The 13,441-nt window shown below is 40.2% G+C and overlaps 1 protein-coding gene across 1 annotated transcript; it reads right to left on the bottom strand.

Annotated features, from left to right (window-relative positions):
* Positions 1-1,354: 1,354 nt before the first annotated feature.
* On the bottom strand, positions 1,355-4,987 carry LOC139730413 (uncharacterized). Its single transcript, XM_071641274.1, has 3 exons — positions 4,858-4,987; positions 3,591-3,693; positions 1,355-2,810 (listed from the first exon to the last, which is right to left on the bottom strand). The coding sequence occupies exon 3, from the start codon at positions 2,765-2,767 to the stop codon at positions 1,355-1,357; it is 1,413 nt and encodes a 470-aa protein (XP_071497375.1). The 5' UTR covers positions 2,768-2,810; positions 3,591-3,693; positions 4,858-4,987.
* Between the last annotated feature and the right edge of the window lie 8,454 nt (positions 4,988-13,441).

A 13,441-nucleotide genomic window follows, 5' to 3' on the forward strand; every position in this document is an offset into this window, starting at 1 on the left:
TATTTTTTTCAGCTTGGTCAGTTCATGTTTAATTACAATGCAAATGCACTTTCCAGTATTTTCAATTCAATGTTTCCACGGAATCAGTTTTTCCATAATTATCCGACTAGACAATCTAATGAGTTTCATTTGCCCCTCCTGAGAACTTTATTAGCTCAGAGTACATTTATATACACCGGTCCTAGATTTTGGAATTCATTAAGCTGTGAAATAAAAAATTCCCCTTCTTTGCATTCTTTCAAGCGCAAGTTGAAATCATTTCTGTTAAATCCTCTTTGATATATTTCGTCATTAGTTAGATCTCATCAACCTCAGGGTTCATCATCCATCCACCAATCTTTCGTTTACTGACTTCATTATTACGTAATGGATTACATGGATTATTATGCAATAGCCATTAAATCCCTGCACAGCTGCGTGCAGTACCAGCCCTCTGAAGCACATTCTCAATCACCCCCTGTTCCATTTCCCTAGTTCAGCGTGTAGGCATTCTCTTATTCTCTTTCTCTTTTTTTCTTTTCCTTTCTCTCTCCCCATTCTTTCCGTCTTTTTTGTCAAGTCGTGTCATGTCCTTTGTATTTCTCCTGTCTTGTTCCTTTCTGTCGTAAATTATAACTGTGATAAGTATTTGTAAATAAGTAATTCATAAGTTTGTTCATTTTTTGAGTGGTTCACAACATACAAGCTCGCTTTTCAGTGGACCTCTCAGTTCTTTTTTTCCCCTCAACTGAAGCATAACTTTGTACTTTTTTGCCAGTATGCATTCTTTTGTTTATTTGTATCATTTATCTTGTACAAAGTCGAATGTTTATGTTTATTATGTAATTCCAAATATATTATGCGTTATGTTTTGTTGAAAAAAAAGAAGAATGAAAAATAAATGAATTGAATTGAATTGAAAAAAAAACGCTTTTAAGGTGCATTTTTGTAAAAAGAAAATCGTACGTTTGAGTGAGGAAGAACTATAGATTTTCTTTGGGCTTTTTGCATGCTTATCGATGGCAATCTATTCAACATTGCCCTAAAATTCAACAACCAAAACTGATGTCACAATCTATCGAAACTTTATATATTTATTCTGTCATTGCCTATAGCAAAGCTCACTGCTTAATTTGATATCGTGTTTACGTACTGTACAACAATGTACAGGGCTATTTGAACTATGGTCCTTTGTAGAAAGTGTTTTATATTCACAAACAGTCTTCGTGGACTACTGTCCCCACATGTCATCTAACTCTGCGTAGATTTCATCTACAGGATTGATATCCGTGAACTTTTCTCCTGTGGGAAGTTGATGCCCTTCCATGGAAACGTTTCTGTTTGAGTGTCCACCTCCCTGATTATTCAGGCCTGCTCATACTTCCTCGCAACTACTGGCGGACACAGCACATGTCTTCTCTGGGAACTTTCCTCCTATCTTATCTACTGTTGCGTAGAGTTCTGAAGTTGAATTCTCGACGCTGTTTCTATTATCTGTGATGCCTTGGTGCCAGGCAATAGTTCCGTCTCCATCTGTACGTCCATCTCTCTGTTTATCAACTGTAGCATACAATTCCTCAAACGCGCCTTTTTTTACCGCCATTTCTTCCTCGTCTTCTTCACAGCTGTCGTCTCGTCTTGTCTGATATTCTGGGTTAGGATAGTAGACTTGACAATCTTGGCGAGGATTCAACAGACTATAGTCATCCGAGTCGGCTGTAGCATACAGTCCATCTCTCTGCTTATCGACTGTAGCATACATTTCTTCACACCTGCCTGAATTTACCGCCGTTCCACCCTCGTCTTCATCACAGTTCTCGTCGGATCTTTGGCTTTCTCTTGTCTGATAATTTGGATCGAGATAGTAATCCTGACAGAGGCCCGGATTTAATATGCTATAGTCATCCGAGTCGAATACCGAAGGGGTCCGTGGTACCTGGCTTATGATAGTGTCGTCAGGCTCCCTTTGTTCCATCTCATAGTACAAGATTTCCTCTGGCGCCAAAGGGCGGAAAGCTATGCCGAAGGGTGAGTTCGCCGAATCTTCCTCTCGAATATGGTCAGGAAAAGGGTGGCACTGGTTATCAACTTGTAGTTTCCATTTGTCGGTTGGTTGGCTCACTGCACCGGTGGTGTCGCTTCCAATTTCGCCGGTTGTAATGCTCCGTTCAAGGCGTTTCACAGGTCGCTCTTTGACGGGGAGTCTTGATAATTTTTCTCCGTCTGTTGTGTCCCAAGCCCACGAGGAGCTGTTGCTCTGTGCGCACTTTGTCATTTGTGGTTTCGTCGCGCTACAACCTACGACTGGACCCCGTGCAAGATCATCCAGCGAGTTGTAGACAGTCGGATCGAACAGATGAGCCTGATTCATTGCAGTACCTCCGTAAGTTGTTACACCGCCGAAATCACTGGAGACGAATTCATGGTATCCATAATCCTCGTTGTTCGAAGTATCATGATGTAATAATCCAAGCGAGCACTGCGCTCCATGTAAGTGCTCGTCCGTTGATTTTAACCGTTCCGCGGCCAAACCGTGGTCCCCGAACATGTCTTTCGAAAAGGTGTCCTTAGACATTTGGTGTCTGTCCCCAACATTTCTGAGTATCTCCTCCGTATCTTGGTAGAGATGAAACGAGACCTCTCGTCCACTTGCAGGGTATTCGGGAACCGGTGGGACTGGGAGAACGGGGCGTCCCGCTAAGCTGGAAGAATTGTTGTCCGGCGGGACCAGTGTGTCCATTGGGTAAGCGTCATTAGTAGCTTGACTACCAGGAACTGGAGATTGCATGTAATCGTCGTCCGTATGATTTCGATGTCGACTTCGTGTGTATCTGCAGTAAGACGAAACAGGTCTGCTTATCAGCTCAATCCTACTCTCCCATAAAATCAAACCGGATATTGTAACAAATCTATCCCGAATAACATGCACAATATGATCACGTGAAATATTAGGACGAAAAAGAATGCAACTTTGTTAATGGTTGGATATATATGAAACACACGTATAATATTTTTTAGTATCACTGGCAAATATCATGCGGAATCTCAACGAAACAGATAGATCAAAGACGGGCACAATTTGGGATCAATTGCTTGCAACGAACACAACACTGTAGTAATTTTTCAACCATTTTCGTAGTGGGACTATAAAAAAAAAAAATCCATCCTCCCTATTGGAAGCGTAATTTCACATTTGAACTGATAAATGGGAACATCTCTCTCCATTTTTCTTTCTCTATCTCTCTCGCCAATTTGCCCTCTGCACGCAATGTTTATTAAAGCTCTGTACAAGCATTACTTTCAACCTCCTGCTTCCTCCTTGAATCAAATGTTCATGTATTGTTTTTTTCATTCATGCAACCATAAAAGCTTTACAATGATTATGTTCCAGCAGAGACTGCACTTTTGTATTTCTCCTTTGTTATTTGGATATCTTTTGTTTAATTTTCCACAGCCATAAACGAACAAACGAACGAAATAAATCTACGACAGTCCCCTTAGCACTCTCCCTGCCAAAGAGAATACAAGTTCTCTTCTACTTGTCGACACTGCAAGATATAAGACCATGAGGATAAATAGTAAACCACTTGAATTGGTTTCACAACACTAACCTTTTCTTCTTATTCAAATAACAGACCGCAGTGATGAGACAAAGCAGTGTGATGAAGACCACAGAGAAAGTTGCCGACAAAGCCAGCAAAGAAAGAGCATAGGCTGTCGCGGAATAGGAAAGTACGAAAGTTATATTGATACACGAAAACAAATACATGTACTATGCACCCATTCAGATTATTCATAGTTGTAGATTGTGCATAAGAGTAAAGCTGTCACTGTATTTTTTCATGAATATCAGCTAGTCAATGTCCCTAAAGATTGAAACAAGCGCAAAATCCCTTACATTCCACAGTTAAAGGGGATGGCTAGTAACTGATCAGTGGGAATCAGTAGGAATGCTGGGGGATGATTGTTCAATTCCTTGTAGGATTCATTTAAGAGTACGTTATATATCTATTGTTTTGTGAATATTATTTGCTTCAGAATGGTCTCGTATTCAAGTAATGCGCAGTTTAATGCCCCGTCACTCTACAGCCATGCTAACCTGGAAACATTAAACTTCACATAACTTGAATATGAGACCATTCTGAAGCAAATAATTGTCACACAACAATAGATATATCATGTACTCTTAAATGAATCCCACAGGAATTGGAACAATCATCCTCCAGCATTCCCACTGATCCCTACTGATCAGTTACTAGCCATCCCCTTTATACTATCCGTTGAGATAAGGTTTCGGCTTTTAACCTTTTGCGAGATACTTTAAAACCACTATATGAAATGTTAAAGAACATGCAGTTCTAAGAGAAATGTAATGTTTATTATTGATGAATATCGGGTATGAAATAGCTGAGATATCCGAAAAAAAAACCAGAGTAAAACATAGCAACCTTCATAAAAAGTGGGCTCCACCAGAACTCCGGATGTAATGGTTCAGTGCTTCCCAAACGATTTCATGCAAACACTAAAAATGCCATACAGACAAAGAAAAACTTTGATAAAAAACAATAGTAAATAACTAATTAACGTTAGGATGTTACCTCTTTATGTTTTCTTGCCTATGGCAGCCTTGTTAGCTATGTCGTAATCAGGCCAATTTTTCCATTGCAGTCATGTTATTGTGTTATAATTTATAGTTTTGTAGTATGTTGAATCGAATTTGTTCTATGTTTGTTTATTTTAATGTGTCTGAGATGAGGAATAAACAACAACATTGATAATAATAAACGTTACAATACAATAGTTTACTGGATTATTGTAAAAATAGTAGAAGTTCATCAGATGTTATGATAGCGATCGGGATGTCTTTTGAGGATTTACCTTTTTCGCAAAATGGACTGGACGCGTTCCAACCTGGCGAGTGTGTCGATGTAGTATCGTCTGATGATGTCACACAAAGCAGTGTCGCACTACCACTGACTCGGTAACCTTCATCACATTCCAGGGTGACCATAGATCCAACCCGCACGGTATCTGAATCCCATTTTCCGTGCAAGACTTTAGCAAGATGGTCACATCTCGACACGTTACCTGAATATGGAAAATGATTGTAACAAACTTTTTAGACGTATATCTGTAGGCCTACATCAAGGACAAGAATACAGTTCTTTGCAATCTTTTTTTTTTCTATTTGGAAGAAAAATATCATTCAGAGGGGTGAAAGTTTAGGTGTGATTTTTCTTCACTTTGTCTCCCTCTATATACAAAGCAGTAGATGACATTGTCGAGTCCCACTGGTTCCGTTTTTTCCGACATGTTTGCTAATGTACAGATCGGCAGTTGCGATATTAAATTTGATTTGTACAGGGAGACAAACTGAAGAAAAATCACACCTATTTTGTTTTCTTTGTGTTGCACGATGCGCGTTAGAGGCTATAGAGGATGGGGTGTGAAGGTGAGGGGAGGTCGTTTTAATTGTTATCAGTAGAAGGCAGTTTCATTCTAAGAAAAAAAAAGTACAGAGCCCAAGTCTACAAACAAACAGAATTAGAAATTAACGGTTATGATGACATTAAAGGACAAGTCCAACTTCATATACATGTGGATTGATGAAGGCAACAATATTTAGTAGAACACATCAGTGAAAGTTTGGGGAAAATCGGACAATCCGTTGGCAATTTTTTTTTTTATCTGCTCAGTCACTGCTGGATTAGAAGACTACCACAGTGTTACGACACATGCGTACAACGATATAGGGAAAATAAAAAGAGAATTTCACAAAACTTTAATAAAGTGCAAATTTCTTCGACTTGTTACCGACGTATGTTAAGGGTGATATTATTCCCACTGCTTTCTGAAAGAGAGAAGTCAAGTGTTCTTTTGTCATGCGAGAAAAGTGAAAATGTTTTGAATTTTCTTTATTCTTTCTTTATATCGTTGTACACAAGCTATATCAGTCTTCTCATCCAGCCGTGACTGAGTAAAAACTTTAAAAATATCCATAAATTGTGAACAGATTGTCCGATTTTTCTCAAACTTTCACTGATGTGTTCTACTAATATTGCTACATTCAGAAAACCCACATGTCTATGAAGGTGAACTTTTCCTTTAAGCCAAAACCAGTTACTTTTAAAAATAACACTTTATATTCGGCATCAAAATTATTCAATACATTACCAACAGAACAGTGATCTCTGACTTCAATTACCGCATTCTCAAAAGCAATTTCGCACACTTCCTTTACTAATTTATCCACCCGATCATATCACACTTCTCTTTAGTACACAGTGCCTTGTGTAATCAACGTCTCCCACTAACTTGTCACATGTTTGATTTTTTTTTTCTGTACTTACACATTGTCATGATTGTATACTTTGTGACTTTTTTTTTTGCCTTTTTTGCGTTCATTTGCAATGATTATTTCGTGTTGTTTTGACTGCATTCTCTTCGTGATATGATTTCTATGTTTTGATATTATTTCACGGCCTTGCTAAAAAAACAGGTTATATCTTATAGCAAGCTTTTACCGTGGTTAAATAAGTAAACTCAAACTCAACTCAAGAAATGTATGAAAACATTTTTTTTTTTCACGTGCATTGCAATCAATGCACATGTTTTTTATATCTGCGTTTGATTACAGACATAATCACAGACTACTTCATCATTGACATTTACACATCCTGGTGTCGCATGGGAATATCTACTCTTGAAATTTTCATCGTCTAGATTTCCCTGTCTTAAAGTGGGGGGGGGGGGGGGGGGGGACCGTAATGGTGTGTACAAGAAAACAACCTTAGCCCGTCTGTGACAGGATATAGGCCTTTGGGAAGAGCAATATAATCTTGGCTGTTATAAGAATGTTGTAAATGATAAGAAACTTCAGTGAGCAGAAAGATTTTAGGGAAGTATCGTTATCACCTTTAAATTTGTTGTACTACTAAACATAGGCGTAGCCAGGATTTTTTAGAGGGGGGTGTTCAAGATTAGATCTATTATTTATTTTAACTGAAAATAATTGATTGACAGGAGAAGCGGGAACGCTTTGGAAGTATGGTGGAGAGAGGGGGTGGGAAGCGGGAAGAAGCTCAAAGGAGTTTTGCCGATAAACATGGAAAATGATAATAATAACGATAATAATAATGACAATAACAATTATGATAATAATGTGAATTCAATCAACTCATCGTTTATTGTCCATATGGGAATTTGTTCTCTTTACATGTAACTCAATGGAAATTACATATTCAGAAGATACAGAGACATGTAGACATAAAAATAAAACATCCTAATATATGAAAGTGACATTAACAGGAAACAAGGAAAAGGAAATGTCAGATTTAATTATTTCATATCTATCTTAACTATTTCTGTCATTCTGTTTAGTATTATTATTATCATTATTATTATTATCATTATTATTATCATCATAATCATTTTCTAGTACAATTATTATTATTATCATCAATCATTATCGTTATTATTATTGTATCGTGTTCGTAGTGATCTCATCTGAAATTTCATTAACTTAACTTCTCTTTTTTCACGGTATAGAAGTGTGATTTCGTCACCAAAATTCACTATAAGCCTATAAGATAATTCCATCACCTAAGCTATCAGCCGCAAGCTATCAGCCGAATATGACTGTTTGGGCACTTCGCTGCCGTCCGTAACCATTCTGCGAGCGAGCGACCGAGAAGAAACTTTATTTTCTTTAAAACGTAGATTCGTCATCAAAATACAATAATTGATTTTTATTAAGTACATCTTCATGCCGCATTCGAATATAGTTACCCAAGTATTATGATATTCAGGCATGGCAGATCACGCTACTGGAAACCATCTTGTTCCTAGATTTTACGAGCGATAAAAAATTGGAATTTTGTATACTGAGAACAGGGGGGCATTTCATGAAGGAACTTGTCCGATAAAATATCTGACAAGTCAATTATATCCGACAAGTTTTGAGAAATTCTTAAGTCTGATTGGCTGATTTCTCTGAACTTGTCGGGTATAACTGACTTGTCGGACATTTTATCCGACAAGTTCCTTCATGAAACGCCCCCCCCCCCCCCCCCAGGTTCTAGTGTATTGTTTCTCCATTCTCATGATGGTGTATATTTTATCGGCATCTTCCGTTCTCATATAGTGGGTATGATAGGACTAGGCTATTGGTCACAGGCCATTATCCACAGATGAAATTCATCTATTTTAGGTCAACCTCCGCCCGATTCCTTGCAGTTATATACTAAAATTCTTCATAAGTAAAAGAATAATATGACATTAGATAGAGACACAAGATACAAACCAATTCCCTTTTATAAGAATAGTAACTATCAATATAACCTGCATTGCTTAAGATACTTAAAATGCGAGTGAGCGAAGGTAGCGAACGCTTCCGGGTATTTCTCTTCCACTTTCTTTTTGTTTGCTCTTCTTTCCTTTCTCTTTCCTTTTCTTTTCCTTTCCTACTTTCGTAGATGTTTTGTTGGGTTTTTTGACCAGCCAATTTGAGGGGACATGTGCCCCCCATGCCCCTTCCCGTAGTTATGCCAATGCGACTCATGGGCAATGTGAACTAGTAGGGCCGTCGAAGGCGGCAAACCCACCCCTCTACAGTGTCAGAGCCCTGTTGTTATGAAGGAAATTTATCTTGATTCTTTTTCTTACGAGCTACATTGAATTTTGCTTTAACTTATAGATTTAATGTAGTATCCCAGGAAGTCACTGGGTTAAACATGGTTGGAGTGGTTGAATGCAACTGATTGACAAATCGCCCTTCTCAACATGTATAAACACCGATTACTCAGTGTGTTTTGAGTAAGCCATGATATTAAAAAAAAAAAAAAAAAAAAAAAACATCATGGGCTTTACATACTAGGATGGGAATCGAACAAACGACCTCCTGATTACTAGACAGGCGTCATATCCACTAGACTACCGAGCTTTCGCCCGATAGTCAGTGTTGGTCCGAATCCCTTAAAGTTAATAGCAGCGAGTACTGCATATTTTATTCAAATTAATAACTCCACGCAAGGATCATTAATTTAAAAAGAGCCAAATTAATTCAGACATAGCAGAATAATACAATAAGGCAACAGCTTGCCCAGGTAACCCACAATGCGTGTTTTTTTTTTTTGCCCGTACCTTTCTTGCGGAGGCCACGTCCGCCACGTTTTTTCTGAAAACGGAGGGAGTGGCAACCGCCGGAAGGGAGTACGTCAACGCACGTCGGCCGTACGGTTGCGCAAGGTGTAAGTACGTGGCCCGCACGCTGTTTACGTGCAAAAAAGTGGGCAAAATTTGAGATCCGTACGTGGGGAGTACCGATTCCGTACGGATTTTGGAACACGCAGACACGTCTTGGCACTTTTAGTGCATGAGGATCTTTCGCTTCGATTGATCGAGCTGCGTGAGGCGCGTGCTCTCTACGGTCAACTCACTGACACCGGGCGTCTTTTATATTTTTTCGTAAAAGACGCACGGTGTCAATTCGTTGTGCGCTCGTTGGCTGTAGAGAGCACGCGCATCATACGGGGAGTGAATCCGTGGCCCAAACACAGCCCGGACGCAGCAGAAGTTTCTCATGCAGTAGCCTAAAATTGCTACGTCGTGTCTGTGGGCTCCCAAATCCGTATGCTTTTGCCAACGGACGTTGAACAAGTGTGTGTGTGTGTGTGTGTGTGTGTGTGTGTGTCAACGGCGTAAATCCGTGCTGAGGAGTGGGGGGGGGGGGGCGGGATGATCGGCGATAGTCACCATCACCACGATTACAAGCCCATAACCGGACGGGTGCAGCCAGTGACGTACCGTGGCGGGTTGGTCAAGACAGGGGGGGGGGGGCACCTCGTGGAAAAGTAATTTTTAGGGTGTGTATGCATGCTTGTGCGTGTGTATGTGTGTGTGCGCGTAGGTGCGTGTGCTGTCAGTCTGGAAACTGTAATGGGGACTGCAATACATAACGGAATGTGATACATTCCACTGCGCAGTCATGTTTTTCCTTATGGATTATGGAATGACGGACGTCGGGTGTGAAACGACAAATTACTGGCAGTAACATCAGGAGAATTGCATAACAATTAAAATGAATGCGAGCGAGCGGAGCGAGCTAGCTTGAAAATTTTGACATTTTACAGTCCCCAAACTGCCGTTTGTAGCTATATTTTTTCGCTTTGGAAATTAAGTGGGCGCACCGGACGCAACTGCTGGCAATTACTGGCAACGACATCAGGAGAATGACATAACGATTATATGCGAGCGAGCGAAGCGAGCGAGCTTGAAAATTTTAACATTTTACAGTCCCCAAACTGCCGGTTGTAGCTATATTTTTTCGCTTTGGAGATTAAGGGGGCGCAACGGGCGCAACTGCTGACAATTATTACTGGCAGCAACATCGGGAGAATGGCATCACGATTAATGCGAGCGAGCGGAGCGAGCGAGCATGAAAATTTTGACATTTTACAGTCCCCAAACTGCCGTTTGTGTAGCTATATTTTTTCGCTCTGGAAATTAGGGGGCGCACCGGACACAACTGCTGGCAATTACTGGCAGCGACATCAGGAGAATGACATAACGATTATTGTGCGAGCGAGCGAAGCGAGCGAACTTGAAAATTTTTGCATTTTACAGTCCCCAAACTGCCGGTTGTAGCTATATTTTTTCGCTTTGGAAATTAAGGGGGGGGGGCACCGCGTGCAACTGCTGGCAATTACTTGCAGCAACATTAGGAGAATAACATAAAGATTATAATATGCGAGCAAGCGCAGCGAGTGAGCCTGCAAATTTTGACATTTTACAGTCCCAAAACTGCCGTTTGTGTAGCTGTATTTTTTCACTTTGGAAATTAAGGGGAGGGGGGGGGGGGGCGCACCGAGCGCAACTGCTGGCAATTACTGGTACCAACATCAGCAGAATGGCATAGCGATTAAATGCGAGTGAGCTTGAAAATTTTGATATTTTACAGTCCCAAAACTGCCGTTTGTAGCTATACTTTTTTGGCTTTGGAAATTAAGGGGGGTGCAACGGGCGCAACTGCTGTCAATAACTGGCAGTGACATCAGGAGAATAGCATAACAACTAAAAATGTGAGCGAGCGGACCGAGTGAGCTTGAAAATTTTGACATTTTGCAGTTCAAAAACTGCCTTTTGTAGCTATATTTTTACGCTTTGGAAATTGAGAGGGGGCGGATCCGCCACTGGTAGTCAATGGTGTCGGTTTATGTTCATGATTTGGGGAGGTATGACGAGCTAGGGGACGTCGAAGTGACCAAATGGGGGAAGGATATCCAAAATCTGCACTTTAGAACATCCTCTAATATTATTGTTTGTGTTTGTGTGTGTGTGTGTGTTTTATATACATGAAAAAGTTAGGAAATAGCCCAGGTCAAGTCTTATTATTGGCAATGCAAGGCATTTTGATATAGACTAGTATGTAAAGCAACACTGCAAAATCATTAATGATCTAGCTTTGATATATACGAAGCGTAAGGTACAAAGGTGTACATTCTACATTACATTGCGCAACGTTACAGCGACTCTTTTTGCCGTTCGGATGTTCTGAATACACTGTGCACATCCTGCTTATATTCAGAATGCCAACCAGGAATCATGCGGAATCGTAATATTTTGTCGGCTCAGGACTTTTTGCACAATGTTTCACGTTATATACCTCTTTAATTATGGTTAAAAGAAATCATAGCAAAATATCTTATTTCTTGATCCTCCTTTCATGTCGATTTAAAAAGCAGTTTAGTAACCCTTGAATTACCATTTTGGTATAATCAAGTTTTTTATTCGTTTTTAACGAGCGGATGCGGGGGGGGGGGAGCTTGGCGCCCCCCCCCCCCCACACACACACACACTGAACAGGGATCGAATGTACCACTGTTTTGCATGAAATATAAAGTATGAGGGAAGTGGCAGCAAAAACATGAAGACTTTTTGTTTTTGTTTGTTTGTTTTTTTCTTTTGCTTGTCAGCCGACTTTTGACGGAAAATCAGACCTTGAAAGAAGGAAGGATTTTTGTTGTTGTTTATCTTATCTTTTGATTTTCTTTCTTCTTGACTGACAGGTGATTTTGACCCCCCCCCCCCTTTTTAAAAACGTAGCATAGCCCTGAATAATGCCCAAATATATTCAATGAAATGGTAATATGGATCTCCATTTCTTTGTGTGTAACGTACCGGTATTATCTTCCTGTATGTATTGTATTTTTCTGTTTTCTTGATTTAAGTCAATAAAGCAATCATCCCACAGGCATCGTTCTGTAATGATGGTGGGTGGGGGAGGGACTTGGAGTTGGAATATCTGTGCGAGGGAGCGGAGCGACCGAATGGGGGGAGGGTGTGGGAGAGGGATACCCCCCTCTCAGACGAGGAAGATTTTGCATTTTCAGACCTGAAATTAAGCGATCTGGTGCACACTTTTGGTGAAATTTTGGATTTACATGTTTACAATGTATAGGCCTATACTATTTGACGTTGTCAACGTCTGGGTCATACCTTATGTCGATATTACTGTCTTTGCGAGCGAGCGAAGCGAGCGAGCGCTTGAGAAAATTATGTATACATTATCCTACAAGACTATTCAGCTCTATTACCTATCTGGAGGCGGGCGTACGAACGTCATGCAATATGCCAAAATTGATGCAATCACATTTCTGCTTCCTCCATTTTTCCCTCAAATTTCAGGAGGGGGGGGGGGGGGGTGATTGTACAGGCCATCCCCCCTCCTCCATTTCAGGGGGGGGGGGGGGATATATCCCCCCCATCCCCCTCCCCCGGGATTTACTCCCATGGTGTGTGTGTGGGGGGGGGGGGCAATGCACGGTGCAATGTGCGTCCCTCAAGAACATACATGCATCCCCCAGTAATATTGGAGGTGTTCATAAAGGGGCATTAAATGCAAATAATTTGATATTAAATGATTTTAGACATTAAGTGTAAAATCTTAGTCGATACCTAGCTGAATCATTACAAAAAATCTTTCATTGCAACAACTTCCTATTTTCGTCCTTGCACAGATGCACTGCGTTTGCGAATAAAATATTCCCACATCAGACACTACAGAACAGAACTAACTTAGGTCTGCTGATACTGGCACGTCATGACAGGGCTATTAGGAGTGTCGATCGTGGAAAAATTAGGAACTTTTAGTTTTGTGCGCCTCCGCCAAAAAAAAAAAAAGAAGAAAAGAAAAAACCCGGATATGAATGGGTCTAATAATTATATTATCAAAACTCATTCAAATTATTGCATATCTTTATCTTCAAAATTTGTGGTCAAATCATGAGACAGAGTACTAGTAGTTTAACTTTGGAGGAATAAAAATTATTCACTTTCCGGAAATGGAAGTGGCAGCTAAAGGCTTTTGTTTTTATATTAGTGTTAATAGTCTGGATCCCCCCCCCCCACACACACACAAATTAGCTTAAATTAACTTCAATTATTAAGAACAAAAAATCGAAAT

Source organism: Diadema antillarum, unplaced genomic scaffold, assembly GCF_040938485.1.
Source record: "Diadema antillarum isolate AM-2024a unplaced genomic scaffold, OU_Dant_1.0 seq00000310_RagTag, whole genome shotgun sequence".
NCBI classification, from domain to species: domain Eukaryota; kingdom Metazoa; phylum Echinodermata; class Echinoidea; order Diadematoida; family Diadematidae; genus Diadema; species Diadema antillarum.

Excerpts from the sequence above, each read along its gene's own strand:
- LOC139730413 (XM_071641274.1), bottom strand. The coding sequence starts at position 2,767 with ATGCAATCTCCAGTTCCTGGTAGTCAAGCTACTAATGACGCTTACCCA.